The sequence below is a fragment of the Pituophis catenifer genome, unplaced genomic scaffold, assembly GCF_029215685.1.
Source record: "Pituophis catenifer annectens isolate HBS135680 unplaced genomic scaffold, rPitCat1.0.hap2 SCAF_13, whole genome shotgun sequence".
Classification (NCBI taxonomy): domain Eukaryota; kingdom Metazoa; phylum Chordata; class Lepidosauria; order Squamata; family Colubridae; genus Pituophis; species Pituophis catenifer.
Genome location: NW_027256893.1, coordinates 2,407,808 through 2,429,190, shown reverse-complemented (window position 1 = coordinate 2,429,190; position 21,383 = coordinate 2,407,808). Strand labels below are relative to the sequence as shown.

At 44.4% G+C, this 21,383-nt stretch overlaps 1 protein-coding gene across 1 annotated transcript in view; it reads left to right on the top strand.

The window, feature by feature from the left end:
* Positions 1-19,640, top strand: part of CHST8 (carbohydrate sulfotransferase 8) — a 265,315-nt gene extending 245,675 nt beyond the window's left edge. The window contains exons 2-3 of the mRNA XM_070952985.1: positions 13,924-13,961; positions 18,492-19,640. Of these exons, the coding sequence (XP_070809086.1) occupies positions 13,924-13,961; positions 18,492-19,640 (1,187 nt within the window). The remainder of the gene's footprint in view (positions 1-13,923; positions 13,962-18,491) is intronic.
* The last annotated feature ends 1,743 nt before the right edge of the window (positions 19,641-21,383 follow it).

The window sequence follows — 21,383 nt, the reverse complement described above, 5'->3', positions numbered from 1 at the left end:
TCTTCTGATTTTGGCCACCCCCATTGCAAGTGCCCCCTTGTTACCACCGTGCTTTGTCAAATACTGTCTTCATGCAAATATTAGATGCGACAGCAGAGAGTAGCTGAAAGTTGTTAAGTAGAAACCACAAGTATGTGCTGACAGAGCCCGAGCCCTAATGGAGCTAATTAATGCTATTCCTGGCAATAGAGCCAGAGATGATGGGGTGAATTAAAAGCCCCAGGTTGGCATTTCTGCTCTCAGGGTAGAATTCCAACGGAATATTAATTAAGTCCAGGAAACGTCGCTCTAATTGGGATGCCTACAAGAATAAGCAACAACATAAAGTTACGAGTTGCGCTTCTAATGATGCAGAAGGATTATGGCGCCTCTGCTTGCGCTGTGCTGAGTTTTCCATCTCCCTCTTCCATCATGCAGCAAATTGCTCAAAGTTCTCTAATTTCATGGCGCAGGAACCAAAAAGCAGTTTTAGGGAGTTTTGTTGGTGTTTTATTTTGCCACAGAGATGAGGATCAGCGAACAGATGCGGCCCGATCCAAAATCACACCACCCAGGAAACTTCAGCTAGTCCTCGACGTACAACAGTTCATTTAATGACCGTTCAAAATTACAACAGCGCTGAAAAAAAAACTTATGACCATTTTTCACATTTGTGACCATTGCAGCATCCCCATGGTCACATGATCAAAACTCAGATCCTTGGCAACTGTTTGTGACGGTGGTGGTATCCCTGGGTCACGTGATCCCCTTTTGGGACCTTCTGACAAGCAAAGTCAATGTTGAATCCAGAGTCACTCAACAACTTGGTTACTAATTTAACAACTGTGGTGATTCACTTAATTGTGACAAGAAAAGTCGTAAAATAGGGCAAAATAATAAATGTCTCCCTTAACAAAGGAAATTTGGGGCTCAACTGTGATCGTAAATCGAGGACTACTTGTACTAAATGTGCTTCCTGATGTGCAAAATAGTGTAAATTTGCTCCAGGGAAGCTGGGCCCCAGCAGCACTGCAAACCTACAGGCTCCCTGTTGGGAAGTAGGAGGATTCACTTCTTCTTTTCCACATTTCCTCTTTTTTGTGGATAATTTTTATTACAGGAACATTTTACAAAGATTCTTAAAACTATAGAAATATAAATGCAAAAAGAAAGAGATTATAGACGGGTAAAAGAATAAGTGAAGAATGACAAAAGAGTAAGGAAAAAAGAGATATCCAAAGAAGTGGCTTCCTTTTCTTTGTGTGTGCAGAAGTTGCCAATAGAGCAGCTGCCATTCCCATCATCCACGTTGCATATCACGCTCTCTTCTTCCCATGGACAAAGCTTTTTAATCAGTAAATCCCCAAATCAGCGGTTTGCGTTTATCTCTTTTCAGCAAAGAGTCTGAAAAGAGTTTTCCAGTCTTCTATAAACATAGTTTCCTCCTTAATTGAACAAGTCAATTTAGCCATTTCTGCAAACTCGGCCACCTTCACAATCCATCGCTGTGGCCTTCCATCTTTGTGCATAGCACAGCCTGGCTATAGGAAACCAACCAACCATGAGCCTTTTCTAGTTCAGCGCCCCTAAGATCCATTTTCATCTGAAGGTTAATTTTTTAAAACTCTGCATCATCACATGTATTTGTATCCAGCACCTTTTCATTTTTTCATAAGTCCACCATGCACGATAAAATGTCCCTTTGCGTTTTTCACATTTTCAGTCGTGATTAGAAGTACCATCGTACACCTTAGACAATTTCTCTGGTGTCATATATCCATGGTACATCATTTTTAAAAAGTTTTCTTTTCAATTGTGAGGCAAATGAATTTCAGACCTTTCAATTGTCTTCTCTTCCATTGATTTATTTGAATATTATAACTAAAATTCTTTGCCCGTTTTACGATACATTCTTTAACTTGCTCTTCTTCCATTCTAAATCTCAATAAAAGTGTATATGTTTTAGTATAGGAAGTCCTCAACTTACAACCTCAATTGAGCCCAAAATTTAGGTTGTTAAGGGAAACATTTGTTTAGTGAGTTTTGCTCCATCTTTCTTGTCCTGGTTATTAAGTGAATCACTGCAGTTATTAAGTTAGTAACAAGGTTGTTAAGTGACTCTTAAGTGTCCATCATAAATATGAGTCAATTGCAAAGTGTCTGAATTTTGATCACATGACCATAGGGTTGCTGCAACAGTTGTAAGTGTGAAAAACTGTCATAAGTCACTTTTTTCAGTGCTGTTGTAATTTCAAACAGTCACTAAATGAACTGTTGTAAGTCAGGGACTGCCTGAAATCACATGTTCATCTTTAAGCACAAAACTTTTTCAAATTCTTTTTTATCACATTCTACTCCTGGAGGGACACAGTGGCTCAGTGGCTAAGATGCTGAGCTTGTCAATCGAAAGGTCGGCAATTCAGCAGTTCGAATCCCGAGTGCTACCGCGTAACAGGGCGAGTTCCCATGACTTGTCCCAGCTTCTGCCAACCTAGCAGTTCGAAAGCCCGTAAAAAAAAAATGCAAGTAGAAAAAATAGGGACCACTTTTGGTGGAAAGGTAACAGTGCTCCATGCGCCTTTGGCGTTGAGTCATGCCGGCCAGATGACCATGGAGACGTCTTCGGACAGCTCTGGCTTTTCAGCTTTGAAACGGAGATGAGCAGCGCCCCCTAGAGTCGGGAACGACTAGCACATATGTGCGTGGGGAACCTTTACCTTATTCCTGGAATGGTCTAGTCATCCAGGCACCAGTCTAGAAAGCAAGAAACCATGAGTTCAAGTCTCGCCTTAGGCTAGTCGCTCTCTCTCAGCCCAACCAACTTCACGGGCTTGTTGTTATTGCCATGGGGAAATTGTGTTGGATATGTTCACCGTCTTGAGTTATTTGTAAAAATAATATGTTCTTCCACTGAAATTCTAAAAATGAGGTAGATATAGCAGACTTCCCTAGGTTAGTCAGAGATGCAGTATTCATATTTACCTAATATTCTAAAATTGTTTAATCTTAACCTTTCTTATTTAGAGAGTTTGCAAATTGGGCAAACCTATTAAATCTACATCTTCTGATATTTTTGTAAAGCCGTCAAATTCTGTAAGAATTAATGAGAAGAAGGGGGAGTCAAATGAAAACCTCAAAAGAGAAGAGAACCATATTTTCCTGAGCAATTCTCTTTATTAAGCTGGTAAACATCAAATATTTAATAACTTGTTTTGAAGGTGAAACTATAGTTTATAACAGTTGTTGGACAAGAAATACATCGACGCTGACAAAAACATTCCATATTTTGTTTCACACAATTGCAGTACCGGCCCATGAGAATTTCCCAGTCACACTACAATGTTTAACTACAGGTTGTAGTCCTTGAGCTACGACCACAATTGAGCCCAAAATTTATGTTGCTAAGTGAAACACTTGTTAAGTGAGTTTGTCCCCATTTTACAACCTTTCTTGCAGGAGTTGCTAAGTGAATCACTGCAGGTGTTAAGCTAGTAACACGGTTGTTAAGTGAATCTGGCTTCCCCATTGACTTTGCTTGTCAGAAAGTCGCAAAAGGGGATCACATGACCCAGGGACACTGCAACCGTCATAAATATGAGTCAAGCATCTGAATTTTGATCACGTAACCGTGGGGATGCTGCAATGGTCATCCGTGTGAAAAACGATCATAAGTCATTTTTTTCAGTGTTGTAACCTTGAATGGTCACTAAATGAGCTGTTGTACAGTAAGTCATACTTGGAGGGTACTCATATGCTCTGGAGCAGTGGTGGGTTCCTCCCGGTTCACCCCAGTTTGGCGGAGCGGTGATGATATGACGTCACCGAACCGGTTCTCTTTGTTCGGGAGCTGGGCCCTCCCACCCCCCCCACCCGTGTTATTCTTACCTTTTATTTGGCCCCGCCCCCAATCTATTCACTGCCTCCCGAGTCCCAGCTGATTGGCTAGAAGGAAAAAAACTGTTCAAACTCTTGCCGCGGAGCTTCAAAGGGCCGCCCTACAGCTGATCAGTGTTAAAAGGCAGTGTGGCGGTAGACCAGTGTGCTCCAAAAAAAATGGGTAGACTGGTACAGCTCTGCAAGCAGTTAAAAGCCTGGTAGACCAGTACCTCTGCTAAGTCCTAAAGAATTTCACATGACCATCAAACCACGCCCACAAAATAAGCCACGCCCACAGAACCGGTAGTAAAAAAATTTAGAACCCACCCCTGCTCTGGAGAGAGATGGGAGCCTTCTGCTACTCACCCTTGAAATCATTGCAAAGACGCAGGGGGACAGAGGAGCCTCCGATATGCAGATCTGTGAGCCGTGGTGTCTCAGTGCTTAGAATGCATTGCAAGCAGTCCTTGATCTACAACAGGTCATTTAGTGAACGTTCAAAGTTACAATGACACCGAAAAAAGTGACTTATGGCCGTTTTTCACACTTATGACCGTTGCAGGATCCGCATGGTCATGTGATTTACATTTGGATGCTTGGCAACTATTCATATTTATGACGGTCGCAGTGTTCCAGGGTCATGGGATCGACCCCCTGACAAGCAACGTCAACGGGGAAGCCAGATTCACTTAACAGCTGTGTTCCTAATTTAACGACTGCAGTGATTCGCTTAACAAATATGGCAGGGAAAGTCGTAAAATGGGACAAAACTCGCTTAGCAAATTTCTCACTTAGCCACTTAAATTCTGGGCTCCATTGTGGTCATAAGTCGAGGACAACCTGTACTGCAAACTAATTCTGCCCAGAGCCAGGATCAGGATCAGCCTTCCGTTTTACTGGCCACTTGAGAGGGGACCACAGACAACAGCAGGTGAATCTGCTTTGCCCGTAGCCCTTCCAGGTCTACAAGTCTCTCTCTCCTTGCTTTACCTACTTTCCCTCTCCTGAAACAAAACTGGGAAATAGAAATGTTGAGACGAACAACATTTCTTGGTCTACGAGGCAGAGAGCTCCTTGGCCAAAAAAATTAGTAGCAATTTAAAGCAAACAAGCAACATGAATAAATATTCATCAGCAACAGCAATAAAATATTATTTATGTTCAATCTGCTTTCCAGTCTTTGCATCCAAGAGCTGAGAAGCCAGTCCCAAATGCCTACAGAGACACAGAAGACGCAAATGGTGCTCAGTCTCCTGGATTTCCAGATCCCTCCTCCAACCAGTGGGACAGAAGCCAGGAAAGAACAGCAGCTGACCTCTGGCCTAATGATGGCATTTTCCTACATGGAAAATGCCATCATGACCAGCAGTTTCCCATCCTGAGTAGTGCGGTGTCCTAGAGGTGGATCTCTCACCTCACACTCAGGAGGCTGTGAGTTCGATCCTAGGTAGAGGCAGATGTTTCTCTCTCTGGGCTCAATGAGAATATATCTGCTGAATATAACTCTGCATTGGCAACAGGAAGGGCATCCGGCCAGTAAACGCTCAGCTCCATTCAGTTGCCCAGACGCCACCCCCCAAGAGATTATGGGGTCGTTAAAAGAAGACGATGACAAGCAGTTTCCCATCCTGTGCCCACCTTCATCTGTTCTTCCAATCTGACGTAGTTGGAGTCGCAATGCCCATCATTTGCTGTGCACCCACTGGGTAAAATCAGGATTTTGGTGTGGTTTTATTTTAATAAAGATTCCCCACCTCATTTTTTTTTTCTTAAATAACTGCACTGATGGCAGGAGAAACTAGAATTATATTCTCTCCAGGGAAGTGTTTGGCTTTCACACTCCCAACTTTTAGGAAAATGACAGAGTCCAATTTCTTTCAGCAAGCTTTTCTTAGACGGATATTAATTGTCCTGATTTTAAGCTTGATTTTAATTTTCTTGACTTTATTCTTCACTTCTGTACGTTTTAAAGTTGGCTTTATTGTTGTAAGACGACTTAGAACATAGAAGATAGAATCAGGAGCCTGAGTGGCGTAGGAGGCTAATGCCTCCTACTAAGGCAGCATTTAACATCCAGCTGCCTGCAATTACTGCGAGTTCAATTCTCACCAGGCTCAAGGTTGACTCAGCCTTCCATCCTTTCTAAAGTGGGTAAAATGAGGACCCGGTTTGTGGGGGCAATAAGCTGACTTTGTATAAAATATACAAAAGTATGAAGGCTATTGCTTAACGCATTGTAAGCTGCCCTGAGTCTCCGGAGGAGGGCGGCATATAAAAATAAATAAAACAAATTAAATAAATAAATAAATAAATAAATAAATAAATAAATAAATAAATAAATAAATAAATAAATGGGACTCGAAGGGACCTCAAAGGTCTTCTAGTCCAACCTCTTGCTCAATGCAGGACACCATCCCATCCTTAATGGTTGCTCAGTCTATTCTTGAAAACCTCCAAGGATGGAGCTCCCACAATGCCAAGAGGCAGCTGCTCCCTTGGTTAATCAGAAAATTTCTCCCGACTTCTAGGTTGGATCTTTCTTTGGCAAACTTCCACCCGTTACTTCTCGTCCTGCCCTCTGATGCTTTGGAGAATGAGTCAATCCCCTCTTGTCTGTGACAGCCCTTCAAGCACTGGAAGACAGTTGTCCCCCAATTCTTCTCTTCAATAGGCTGGACATATCTAGTTCCCTTAACCATTAATTATGTGATTTAGCCTCTGAGCCCTTTAACGTCTTCGTTGCTCTTCCCCGCACACTTTCTGGGGATCTCAGCATCTTTTTTGCATCACAGTATTCCAAGCGTGGCCTCCTTAATGTGATATAGGTAGTGTTGTCATTTCTCATGGTCTGGATGCTGTCCCTCTGTTGATGCAACCTAGGACTGTGCATTGGCTTCTTTGGCTGCTGCAGCAGACGGCTGGCTCCTACTTAAACTGCGGTCCATTAGGACACTTGGATCACAAATTTAATTGAATGATAGAATGATAAGAACAAGAATAACTGATTTTATTGTTGGCCTCCAGGTTTATTGTTTTTTGTTTGTTAAATTTTTATGCCACCCATCACCTATATCAGTGTTTCTCAACCTTGGTAGCTTGAAGATGGGTGGACTTCAACTTCCAGAATCCCCCAGCCAGCGCTGCTGGCTGGGGGATTCTGGAAGTTGAAGTCCACCCATCTTCAAGCTTCCAAGGTTGAGAAACACTGGCCTATATAAAGTGAATCGGGGCGGCTTGCAAGTTATAAAAGAGATAAAGGAATAATTTAAATGTTAATACGTTAAAACTATGCAGATTAAGATTACAAAAACTATTCTAAAACAACAACTAAGAGATGGACAGGAAAGGGATCAGGTCTTCGTATCCCATTAGCCACCTCCTGCTCCCTTGGAGCCCCAGCCAACCGGCAAGGCCACATTTTAATACTTTTCAGAAGGCCAAAGGGGTGGGAGCAGTTCCACAGGGATGGAGCCACAGCAGAAAAGGCTCTTCTGGTTGAACCTGGCTGCTGGAATTCCTTAGCAGATGGAATCCATAGCAGGCCTCTCCTGCTGGCATCAGTGGGGCAGGCTAGTCCCATTGAGGAAAGATGGCTCCTCAGATGCCCTGGACCCATGCCACGTAGGGCTTTAAAAGTGACAACCGACACCTTGAATTGGATCTGGAAGCAAAGTGGTAACCAATGCAGCTCACACAGTAGCAGTGTTATGTATGCTGCACTAGGAGCTCCCAGGATTGCATCCTGCAGCTGCTGCAGCTTCCAGATTCAGCCACCCCATCCTGCCTGGGCTCAACTGAAGCCTGTTGTCCCCATCCGGATCCCTGTAGCCTCCAGGTACCAAGAAAGGGTGACCATGTCACTGCGTTTTTTTATTTGCCAGCTGAGCTCATTATTTCTGGACTATCAGACTTTCCATAGCTTGCCAAGAATCCTTATCAGTAAACTAAACTGCGCATGTCCACCCACATTCCTTCACACACTTTCCTTTGTTCTCTTGCCAGAAAGAGAGAAATAGCCGGCACGAACTTTTTCAAAAATGTAATTAATTAGACTAGTGAGATGTTTTATTTTCTTTATAACAAATAAATGAGTTTTCTTAGAAGAAATATCTTTGGGCTTTGTTTTCTTAAAGTATGCTTGCAAGGAAAAGCCTCGATCCACTCCTCATAATCAAGGTGCGATTATCCCAAAGGCAGAATGGGATTAATCAGCGCCCTGACAGACCACAGCATCTCTTGGATCTCCAGGGATCGAGATTTATAATGTGCAACATCAGCATATTTATTTCAGCCCATGGAGTCAGATGATCCCACCCAACAGGTTCATGTAGATGTTAAAATGGGGCGGAGAAAGTACTGGAATGGCTGTGGGCTGGACCCCTTGCTCCCTTTGAACACCGATTGGGACCAGCCTTGGAGAAAGGAATGGCCTCCAGCAACTGAGGCAGGGAGGTTGCTACTGCCAGACTGGCTGGAACCATTTCCAAGAGGGAAACTCCCCCATCTGGCCTCACCAGTGATGCACGCCAGGTCAGTGTGATCACAAATAATGGGGAGGGGTCTTGTTGTTGACTGCTGTTGTGGCCCACCAGTGGCCTGCATGGCTTGTGGCTGATCCCGACGACGAGGAGGCTGGTGTGGTGTTGCGCCAGCAGCCTGTGCAGCTGGCGCTCAAGTCGGACAGCGAGGAGGCTGAAGAGGATGTGGTGCCAGAGGCAGAGACTCAGCCAGGGCCTTCAGAACCTCCAGAGGCTCCTTCAAGTGGAGAGAGCGAAGTGGAGGAGCCTCTCCTCAATGCTCGAGCACGCAGGGCTGCCAAAAGGCAAGCGTGGCTACTCAGGAGGAGGTCTCCTCGAGAGTAAGGCTTGGGGCTAATTGGCCACTCCCTTAGCCTATTTAAGTTTGCACACAGCTGGCAAATGTTGCTGGAAACAACGTTTGGTCCTACGCAGAGCATTTGAGAGTGAGTTTTTTGTTACAAGGGCTGATTGCCAACCCTTTTCGGACTTTGTTTAATCTCTGTAATTCATAGCAGGCTGATAAGGACATTGGTGGTTAAAGCCTGCATTTTGAAAGGGGTCTGCTTGTATTAAACGGAGTTTTTGGAGCTGTGTGTGTGTGCTACACTTCTTGGGACCCGTAGCTGGGGCAGAACAACTGCCCTGGCATTCATCAGCAGCAGACAAAGGCCCAGGCCTCTGGGGGTCCACTGTCCAGGGTCTGGGCTTGAGCTCAGAGAGCCGGAATATGCCACCGATATTAAGTATAGGGTTGTCTTCCCCTTTGGCTCCCACCTCACCCCATGCCTGTCACCACTTGAATCTGTTGCTACATCCCCCACCCCAGGAGAGGATTCTCTGCCTCCCACCCTGGCCCTGATAGGACTGGTCCAAATTAATCTGATAGGACTGAGCTTTGCTTTCCAAAAGACGTTCCTGCTATCATGTAACAGACACTGACCTGCAGTCGGCACACAGGTCCTCATTAATTAAACTGATGCTTCCCTGGGCAACTCTGACAGTGACAAGTGGCAGCATCTATTCTAAGGAGGTGCACAAAAGAGGCTGCTTAATGTCAGTCACATTCACCAAGGAGGGAGGGGAGGAGTCGCATTCCCCCTTGTGCTAAGAATCAGGCATCCCAGCCTTGTTAAGCCATCCCCAGTCATGCACTGCAATCGACAACCTGCCACCCTGATTTTCTGATGGGCTCTCTAGGGTACAACAGTATCCTATGAATCTACAGCAGGCCCTGTTTCTCAGGAGGGTTTGGGAAGATGCTCCAGAAAAATCTGCAGGATTAGAAACACAGGTATTAATGGAAGTTATAGTGGAACAGAATAACAGAGTTGGAAGGGACCTTGGAGATCTTCTAGTCCAACCCCCTGCTCAGGCAGTAAACCCTTACCATTTTAGACAAACGGTTGTCCAGTCTCTCCTTTAAAACTTCCAGTATTGGAGCATTCACAGCTTCTGGAGGCAAGTTGTTCCACTGATTAATTGTTCTAACTTTCTCTTTAGTTCGAGATTGCTTCTCTCCTTGATTAGGTTCCATTCATTGCTTCTTGTCCAGCCTTCCGGCTTTTTGGAAATAGGTTGACTCCCCTCTTCTTTGGGGCAGGCCCTGAGATATTACAACACTGCTATTATGTCACACCTAGTCCTTCTTTTCATTAAACTAAATATACCCAATTCCAACAACCGTTCTTTATATGTTTTAGCCTTTCTTTTAACCCTAAAAGAAAATTAAATGGAAATACTGCGCCAGTTGAATTAAACAACAGAACCAAGAACCAAGTACACAGAATGGTGAGTTTTTCTTCCAAGAGCAGCCTGTTTTGAAAGGTTATACCTCTCAATTTATACGGAGGGTCATAAGTGTTTCCTCTATCGAACCCTAATCTCAGCAATTCATGAGGTCAATGAGATAGGTCCAAATCCACCAATCCATCATGGACCCAAACCCCAAACCTACCAGTTACCTGGTCTCTTCCCTGCCCTCAGGAGTCTTCAACTCCTTATGCTTTTCAGACCACTTGTTTTAAAGCTAGTGGCCATTATCCTATCTTGTCATAATTAATTCCACCAGTCATTTATGTGCCCTTTAATTTATTTTAAACTGCCTTCTGGGCAACTTCATTGGTTGATCCTTGGGTCAGTCTCACTTTCTCTATGCAACACATGTTTTTATTCGCTCCAACCTCCTTTTAAGCAAAAGAACTCCAAGGGTTTTGGAGCCCTTGCTCATCTGGTAGCCTGCTTCTCTACTTTTCTCATATCTACAGAAAGTCCTCAACTTACAACGGTTCATTTAGTGACCATTCAAAGTTACAACGGCATTGAAAAAAGTGACTAAAGACCATTTTTCACATGTTATGACCATTGTAGCATCCCTGAGTCATGTGATCAAAATTCAGACTTAGCAACTGGCTCATATTTATGACGGTCGCAGTGCCCCAGGGTCACGTGATCCCTTTTTGAAGCCTTCTGACAAGCGAAGTTAATGGAGAAACCAGATTCACTTAACTGTGTCAGTAATTGAACAACTGCAAGGGGGGCAAGAAAGGTCGTAAAATGGAGCAAAATTCACTTAAATGTTTCAATTAGCAACTGAAATTTTGGCCTCAATTGTGGTCATAAGTCAAGGACTACCTGTATTTTATCAACAAGAACGTCACAAAATATTCCAGATGTAGACATGCCATGGATTTGTATAAGGATTCACAGTTTGGTAGTTTCATTTCCAGTCCCTTTCCAAAAAATCTTTAGGGTGGATTTTTAGCCTGTGCCCACACTGAATGGATCCCAAGATTCCTGTTCAATTACGGACTGCTCATAATCTGTTGAGCCAGTTTAAAGAGGTTGTTGAATAGAATCACCTTTGGGCTTCATCACCATGAACTATTTGGTGCTCTCTGCAAGTATGACCAATTCCATCCTTATCCCCAAGTCAAGACATTTGAAACACTTTTTAAAAAAGAACTAAATCCAACACAGATCCTAGAGGGAAACCATTTTCACTTCCTCTGACTAGAAAAAAATCACCCATTGATTCTTACATTTGGCTTTCTGTTTCCTGAAGAATTAAGAAATCTAGAAATAAAGGACAAGCCTTCCATCGTTGCAACTATTAAGTTTCCTCACAAGTCTTCAATGAGGGACCTCAATAAATGGTGAATTAGTAATCCTGTTTTAGAGCTCTCCCAAAAGCCAATTCAATTTTAAAGTCATTTGATCAAATCCCCAAATTGAATCGACTTCCTGAATTGAATCAGGATCTCAAGCTGAACCATCAAATTGTATCAGATGCATCTAAATTGATTTTGATTCTTTGGGCAGTTTTGCACATCTCCCTTCTCTTCAATTCATTAAAATTGTGAGATCAATTGATACAACTGAATTGCTGCTTCGGTTCTTCTTCTTTTTTGAGTCGCAAGGCCTAGTGTTTATTTAATACCTGGATAGTGGGGAGAGGGGGAATATAGCCAATGGATGAAGCAGCCCCTGGGCAACGTGTGGAGCATAATTGGGAAGCACATCCAGAAGAGACATTCTCTATGGTCCCCTCTTCAGCCTTAAACAGGCACAGACGAAGCCCCTGCAGCCGCATTGAAGACGTGATGCAGGGGTGAAATCCAGCAGGTTCTGACAGGTTCTGGAGAACTGGTAGCGGAAATTTTGAGCAGTTCAGAGAACTGGCAAATGCCACCACTGGCTGGCCCCAGAGTGGGGAGGGAATGGGGATTTTGCAGTATCCTTCCCCCAGGAGTGGGGAGGGAATGGGGATTTTGCAGTATCCTTCCCCCAGGAGTGGGGAGGGAATGGGGATTTTGCAATATTCTTCCCCTGGAGTGAGGTGGGAATGGAGATTTTGCAGTATCCTTACCCTGCCACGCCTACCAAGCCACGCCACGCCCATCAAGCACGCCCACAGAACCGGTAGTAAAAAAATTTGGATTTCACCACTGAGCTGATGGGATGAATCCATCTGGCTGCAGCAGAGATGCTTTGGCGAAGTTCACACAACATATTTAAATGATAAGCTAGATTGACAATTGCATCATTATTTATTTATTTATTTAGGAAATTTATATTGCCTATTCACTCATGGCAACTCAAGGCGGGTTACAGGAATATAAAAACCTCATACATAAAAAATAAAACTAATAAAAGAGAATAATCAAATAATATAATAATAACCCCGGCAACATCACATCACCCGAGCCATTTAATGGGCTCCATCCTGCTCTGGGTTCCCCAGGCCCTCTGGCGTCTTCAGCGCCTTCCGGAAGACTTTTAAGAGTGGGGTCCAGTCTAATGTTCCAGAGAGAGGGAGACACCACAGAGAAGGCCCTTCTTCTGGGTCCCACCAGGTGTACCTCTCTAGGGGATGGGACCCACCACATTCCTTGCCTCCCCACTCTGGTGGGTGGATGTGACCGGGAAGAGAGGGTCCCTCAGATCACCTGGTCCCAAGCCATGAAGGGCTTTAAAGGTGACAACCAGCATCTTGAATTGCACCTGGAAGCAAATCAGCAACCAAGGCAGTTCCTGCAGGAGAGGCAATACATGGGCACACCAAGTCTGCACAAAACCATGCGGGCCACTGCATTTTGCACCAACTGGAGCTTCCGGATGCTCTTCAAGGGCAGCCCCATGTAGAGCGTGTTGCAATTACGAATTTCCTGTGAATATTGAACTGCTGTAAAGCACCACGTGCAAGTTGGCATTTGCTTTAGAAAAAAAGAGTCAGAAGGCAGTTCTGTTGGCTGTTTCTGAAGAAGGAAAGGAGCTCAGATGCCTCCTATGAAAGCAACTGATTATACTGCCTGTTTCCTAAAAGTGTAATTCCCAAGAAAAATAAACCCTAAGAGGTTCCAGATTGGTATCCTTCTGGATTTGTTTTCTGTTCTCTGCCCCCGTCCTCTTGGCTTGGCATGTCCCCCCCATCCCTTTGGAAGCCAACCCAGGGGGAAGAGGGAGAGTTAGGGCCAGAAGATTGAAGTGGATGGAAATACAAAATGAAGGGAGGGACAGCGAAAAGCCCTTATTAGAGCTTCTCCTCGATCTACGACCACAATTGAGCCCAACTGTGCTAACTGAGGTATTCATTAAGTGAGTTTTGCCCCATTCTGTGACCTTTCTTGCCACATTTGTTAAGGGAATCACTGAAATTGCTAAGTTGGTAACACAGTCCTTGAATGAACCACTGCAGTTGGTAAGTTAGTAGCACTGTTGTTAAGTGAATTTGCCTTCCCCACTGACTTTGCTTGTCAGGAGGTCACTAAAGGGGATCATGTGACCCAGTGGGACACTGCAACGGTCATAAATATGAGTCAGTTGCCAAAAACCTAAATTTTGATCACGTGACGACCCTGGGAATGCTGCAACAGTCGTAAGTGTGAAAAACGGTCACGAGTCACTTTTTTCAGTGCTGTTGTAACTTTGAATGGTTGTAAGTGGAGGACTGCCTGTAATGGAAAGCACCACACTGGATCAACCAGGAAAGTGAATGCAACATTTTATGCCGATCCCACTTGTGACCACTCTTTCTCTTTTCTTTCTTTAGGAATGAGATACAGCCAGGGATCTCAGGAAGCTAAAAGAGTAAGCTGCCTTTGCCTTTCCTTTCCTTTCCTTTCCTTTCCTTTCCTTTCCTTGCCTTTCCTTTCCTTTCCTTTCCTTTCCTCTCCTTTCTCCTTTCTCCTTTCTCCTTTCTCCTTTCCTTTCCTTTCCTTTCCTTTCCTTTCTCCTTTCTCCTTTCTCCTTTCTCCTTTCTCCTTTCCTTTCCTTTCCTTTCTGAAATCCGTGGGGAAGGCTGAGTGGAAGGAAGACAGCCTGAAGAGAGAAGGAGGTTTCCTTGAATGTAAATTCCCTCATTGCCACCTCTCGATTTATTAGATCAATAAATGATCTAATAAACCAAATGCACTTTTTGAAATACACCTTTTTTCTTTTTTTTCTTTTTTGAAGTTGCCTAGGCTGAATAAACCGAATGCACAAGAAATATTCCACATAACCATGTTTTGCACCCAGCCTGGCTAATCAGAAACTCCTTCGGATGGCCCAATTCATTCTGAATGGAAAAGAAGTTGGGGATAAGGCTCCCCCTGCTGTCGCTTTGCAGTCAACAAGGGCTCTGCTGAAGAGGGGCAGGGAAATCAAGGCCTGCCTTTGGGAATCAGCTGGAATAATCCAAAGCCCCTCCTCCCCCCTCTTATTGACATAATTGCAAGGGAGAGCTGAGCCCCCACCCCACTGCCGGTATTTGCTGGGGTGAGGGGAATTGCCAGGGGCAGCAGGGAGATGCACATCAGAAATGCAAACCTGGTAAATATGAAGTGCCACAGGTTGCCATCAATTGTTCTAATCAGCTAGCAATCCAATTTTGCATTTTTTTTTCAGAATTTTGCAATGCAATTCATTAAAAGTTAGATAACCAGACGGAGAGACTGTCAGGTTAAATGTCTAACCCATTCATATCACATCCCCTCATAGTCCTGCAAGGGTTAACACAACCACATATCCCATCACTCCACCTTACCTCCGACTCCTCCCCCTGGGTATAAGAGGTCCCACCACGAGACCATCCAGTAGTTCCAGATGTGTATCTGCAAGAGAAGGACAAAAGGTCAGTTACTGTTAGAGGAATGGGCCTAGAAACAATCCAGGCCTGCAAAAAAAGAATTCCTTGAAGACATTACTCTGTCTCGGGAGTTATTGGGTTAGATCCATCACTATATCAGAGACAGACAGATATACATATCAAATTGAATAACAGAGTTGGAAGGGACCTTGGAGGTCTTCTAGTCCAACCCCCTGCTTGAGCTGGAGATCCTATACCATTTTAGACAAGTGGCTGTCCAGTCTCCTCTTAAAAACCTCCAATGATGGAGCACCCACAAGTTCTGGAGACAAGCCGTTCCACTGGTTAATTGTCCTCACCATTAGGAAATTTCTCCTTAGCTTCTCTCCTTGGTTAGTTTCCATCCATTGTTTCTTGTCCTGCCTTCTGGTCCTTTGGGAAATCCTACTCTTCTTTGTGGCAGTCCCCCAAATACTGGAACACTGCTATCATGTCTCCCGTGGGCCTTCTTTTCACTAGACTAGACATACCCAATTCCTGCAGCCATTCTTCATAGGTTTCAGCCTCCAGCCCCCTAATCATCTTGGTTGCTCTTCTCTGCACATTTTCCAGAGTCTCAACATCTTTTTTATTTTGTGGTGACCAAAATTGGATGTATATTCCAAGTGTAGATATGTGTATAAGCATACACAAGCAAACTTGTGAAAATTATGAACAGAAATGTATGTGTATTCCAGAAACCTTGTTAAATTTTAAATTGCAAGGAAAAATGAATATGGCTGGAGAAATCAGCGTCAAAATATAGACACATTTTACTCCTAAAAGCATCCTCAAGTTGGCACATATTATAGTAGTTTGCGTTATTCACACAACTGAGAAATTCAGAAACAAACTTGACATACCATAATTCAACCCTATGTCTGAAAGAAATGGAAATTGTTATACTCAGTTTTTGTTGCTGCATGCCGCAGAGTTGCATTTTTGTGAATTATGCAGCCATGTCAATCCAATAGCTCAATAAATCTTTTTTGTTCAATAGTGAGTCGCTTGACCCACTGCTTGTGACACTAATTGTACAGTAAACCCAAATAACCAACAAGAACATCATAACCAAGCAAAAGACTCTTGTGACAACTTGATGTGATTATCTCAATTGCAAAATGTGCAAAGTTGATTGCTTGTTTCTCACAACATACTCACCTACAAATTATCCCATTTGAGGCTGGTCCAATGTGTTGTGCAAACACAACCATTCTTTAATTAACAGAGACCGGACAGAGTTTTGACAAGACTGTCCAGGACAAGTACAGATGTTCTGGGGCTGTCCTGGGGGAGAGAGGAGGGAGGAATGAAAAAAAATCAAGCTGGCAACTCTGGCTGTGGTCGACAGATAAATCCCATTACCGTTTTAAAAAAAGAGACAGAGACTAAAATAATCCTGGGACAGAGTTTTTATTTACTTTGCAAAGGGCCCTTCTCTCTGGAGTAGAGAAAGACGGAAATAAAACAATTTACACGAGTTTTTATAGTCTTCAGGAACATCAGAATACACGTCAATAAAGTATCTTGGGAATCAGTTTCAGATCTTACATAACATCTTATATAACATATGTAGTACATAATCCACCCTGAAAATTCCCCAATTCCCAACAGAAATACCCCTCAAAAACATCAATTGCGTACTTCCTTTAATTAATGAGGGCAAGTTAACCCAAGAGCATATTTCCTGCAAGATAAACATCCTCTAAAAAACACAGGAATTACACACTTCCTTTCTCATGTTCTTAAATGTCAGCTAAATTATATAATCAGGTTATACAAGGTAAAACAAAGCCTTAACATGATTTTAAAATGGCGTAACTCAGGTTATGTTTTTACAGGAATAATTCTTATTTTTCTCACACTGGCCGTACAATCAAATAATCTGTGCATTACATGTAGAAAAGGGCTAGTAGTTCAATCACACAATCATGGTCCCTATCTTGACTTGCTGCGGGACAAGAAATGGCCCGCTAACATCAAAGAAATGGTGGAATAGAATCATTAAAGAAAGGATGCAAAAAGAAGTGACAGAATAAAATGTGGATGGCAAAAATTTTAATATTTTTTATTTATTTTAAATAAATAGAATTGTTATATTGACCCGTAACAAGTTGACTGTGATGAGTTGGCTGTGGCAAGTTGTCCCATTCCCCTCTAGATGTCCCTGCCAGTTCTTCTCCTCACACTTTGTGCTGCCCCACTCCCCTCACTCACTCACTCACACACACACAGACACACCCACTCTCATACAGTAGGAGTTATACAGGTGTATACAAACCTCCCCCCCGCCCCCGCAAAAAAAAAGGTCCTCCGAGAGCAGCCCCATTGCACAGGTTCAGATTCCGAGCTGAGCACAGCAAGAGTCACTGGGTAACTGAGTCCAAAGAGGCACGCAGGAAGTCCAGGAAAGCAGTCCAGGAGTTAAACAGACCAGGATACACAGCACAAGCACACAAGGCACAAAAATGGACAGGTTGCTCCAGCAACACTCAAGTCCTCAGGGCGGGATTAAGCAGGCGACCCCAGCGCAGCCCTTCATGAGAGGCCAGGTTGCTTCCTCGTGAGTAGCCTAGCTCAGGGGTTCCCACCCTCTGAACTGTGGGAGGGGCCCCCAACTAACAGGCTGCAGCCTATTCAAAACCTGGCCGCAGGAGAGATTGCCATGCTTGAAGTTCCACTTGCATGAGTGGCTAGCAAGCACGTGCACGCATGCTTGAAGCGCCACTCATGAAAGTGTAGGTGCTTGCACTCACGTGCAACGCTCCACTCGTGAGAGTGGAGGGCACTTGCACTCGCACACAGAGCTCCATTTGTGCAAATGGAGCTTCGTGCACGAGCGCTAGCATCTTCTTCGTGCTCACACACAAAGTTTGGTGCTTTGTGATGCTGTGAGAGATGGAAGGACAGTTATTGACCGTTGAGATTAGTTGATGGGAGGGGGAATGATAGGTTCTGACAGGATGGGGGGGATGGGAAAATTGTGTTTTCAGTCAACTGGTCTTAACGCTCTCTGGGAGCCATTGTGGTTACTTGGGGCTTTATCTGTGCCCTCAGGGTCACCTGACTCAGGTGTGGGATCTTCTTGGAACAGCCAAAAGGGCTGCATTGTAAATTGGGGGTAGATGGTGGTCTTATCCCTCCCCCTCTGTTGGGAGAGGGCTGCTCATTGTTAACATAAATTGCCTCTTTTCAAAAATAAAAACCACTTTTGACCTGGATGACTGAGAATCTTCATAGACACTAAGCTTTGAAAATATGAATCCTGTTTCCTTGCAGGTTTCCTTCTCAGGTTTAGCTCTAGAATTGATGTTCAGATTAATAGCGACACATTCAAAAGTAGGAAGTAAAAAAACCATCACCTCAGCCTCAGTGTGGTGTGTAAAGCAGTGCACGGCGTGCCAAAGTTTGGCTGAGCTAAAACGGTAGATATGACTGGCATCATTAAACTCTGCCAGCTGTGATGAATGCTGCCTTCATTGAGTAATGCCTTGGTTCTCTTCTTCCATTAGGAAGGCGCGTCAAGCAATGATCAGGGCGGGAAAACACAGGCAAATGGAGGCGCTACCTTTCCGTTGGGAAACCAGAGGGCCTCATTACATCCCGTGCAAGATGAGTCTGTGAAGCACCGAAGCTCAGGCCAAGCCCGGAAGGCCTTAGCGGGGATTCGAGACCGACAACGGAAAAGTTCAGCTTCTAATTCTGCCAGGGCCTATCAACGAAGGAGGAAATTTGTCCTGAAAAGCAGCCCCCTCCGGATTGCAGTTAATGGCTCCTTCCTCAGCCTGCCCATCCTGAAAGCTGAGGCGAAGGACGAGCTGAGATGGAGAAACCTCTATGAGGTCCAAAGAGAGAGAAAACGCATCATGAGAGAGACATGCTCCAAGTACAAGAGCAACAACAAAAGAGTAATCACCCCTTATCATGTGTCCAGGATATTTGTTGAAGATAAATATCGAATTTTATATTGTGAAGTCCCTAAAGCCGGCTGCTCCAACTGGAAGAGAGTACTCATGGTTCTCAATGGACTGGCCTCCTCAACCAGGGTTATTCAGCACAATACTGTCCATTATGGGAATTACTTGAAGAAGCTGGATGGTTTTGATCACAAAGGGATCAACTACAGGCTCAGTACTTACACTAAGATGCTCTTTGTTCGCGAACCTTTTGAGAAGTTAGTGTCGGCATTTCGAGACAAGTTTGAGCATCCAAACAATTATTACCATCCCGTCTTCGGCAGGCCCATTATTTCAAAGTATCGCCCCAATGCCACCAAGGAGGCTCTGAGGACAGGCTCTGGGGTAGAGTTCAAAGAGTTCATTCAGTATCTTCTCGATGTGCATCGGCCGGTCGGCATGGACATCCACTGGGATCACATCAACAGGCTCTGTAGTCCTTGCTTAGTAGACTATGACTTCATTGGGAAATTTGAAACAATGGAAGAAGATGCTAACTTTTTCCTCCATTTGATAAATGCTCCCCAAAACTTGACTTTTCCTAGGTTTAAAGATAGACATTCCAATGAAGAGAGGACAACCACTCAGATCACGCAACAATATTTTACACAGCTTTCTCCTTCTCAAAGGCAGCGTAGTTATGATTTCTATTACATGGATTATTTAATGTTTAATTACTCGAAGCCTTTTGAAGACCTTTATTAAGTGGAGGTGAGCTGTTGGTTGCAGCCTTGTGGGGCTCCTCCTATGCAATTTTGTGGAACAGACATTTATACTAATACATAAGCTCTGTGAATGAGCTTCATTACACCAGAAGCTTAAATTAGTTGTTCTGTCTTTCATATTCCCAGCAATCTCCAGTTTTCCCATGGGTGTCTCTGTGAGGTTGGCAGGGTTGGGAAGTCTGATAAAGTATGTCTCACAGTGTCACAATCCCAGCTTCACCCTTTCTGTTTTGCCTGGAACATCACAAAACAAATTCAGAGGGACGGTATTTGCATTAACACATCACAGGGCGCACTTCATCACTTTGGCACCATAATGGTTAGGCACATTTTAATTTAATTTAGTCATTATATTTGTGGTGAAAACTCTGGAAGGCTTGCAAAACTCCCAAACAGTAAAACAGTTAGAACCCACAGAAAGGGACAGCCCTGACCAAAACAGCTATAAAGCAACACAAAAATACGACAAATATATAACAAGCACATTAAGCCCAAGCCTGGGAACAGAGCCAGGTCTTAAAGGTTCTCCAAAAGCCTAAGAGATGGATATCATCCAGGCAATATCTTGGGGGGGGGGGGTGGAATGTGCTATTCCAGGGGGGGGGGGCTGATGAAGAAATGCTTCAGAGGACAAGATGGCAGCACTGAGTGGAAGCCAGATATGCCAAGTAAGCTGAAACAATTGGAGACAGGCAGTCCCTCAACCAAGTGGGCTCTAGGTCATGAAAATCTTTATAGGTAATAATAACTTGAATGGCACCCAGAGGCCAACTGGCAAGATCTGCAGCTCACGTAGCTGGAGGGATTCATAACACCGAATTTTGTACCAGCTGCAGCTTCTGGATGGTTTTGAAGGCGCACATAGACCATATTGCTGTAGTCCAGCCTTGAGGTGATCAGGGCCTGAGTGACCATCTGAAGGGCTTCCTGGTCAAGGAACTGGCCCGATGATTACACAAGATGAACCTGTACAAATACCTGCCTGCCCACAGTTGCCCTTCAAGTAGGATATGAGAAACCTATAAGACCTTCAGGTAGTGCATTACAGTAGTTTGAGTGGAGAAGGGCAACCCCACCCAAGGCCAGCCGTGGAGATGTCCCCAGCCCAGAGGGCAAAATAGCCACTGCCACTCAGTCTTCTCAGGATTGGCCCAAACATTGTTCTTGTGCTGCCCCGCTCACCTCCCCCACACACGTACATACAGCAAAAGTCTAGAGGTGTTTATTCAAGCCCTGCAAACAGATCCTCTGAAAGCACGCCCATTGCACAGGTCTGGGCTCTGAGCTCAGCATGGCAAGAGTCACTGGGTAACCAAGTCCAATGGGCACACACGAAGTCCAGGAAAGCAATCCATGAGTCAAGTGGGTCAGGACATGTGGCATGAGCACACAAGGCACAGAACTGAGCACATTGCTCCAGGAATGCTCAAGTCCTCAGGGCGAGATTAAGTAGGCAACGACGGTGCAGCCCTTCATGAGAGGCGAGGTTGCCTCCTCGCGAGTAGTCTAGCTGACCAGCTTTGTGCCTGTCTCCTCTCTTCTCTACCTGTCCTTGGATCAGGGTGAGGTGTGGACACCACCTCCTCTTCATTGCTAATGGGTGGCAGCTGCTCCTGCTCCTTACCTGGAGTCTCCTGGCCAATTTGCTGCAGCTGCTGCTCATCTCCCTCAGCCTCAGCCTGCCACTCGTCCAATGGCCTCAGGCTAGCACTCTCCAAACCCC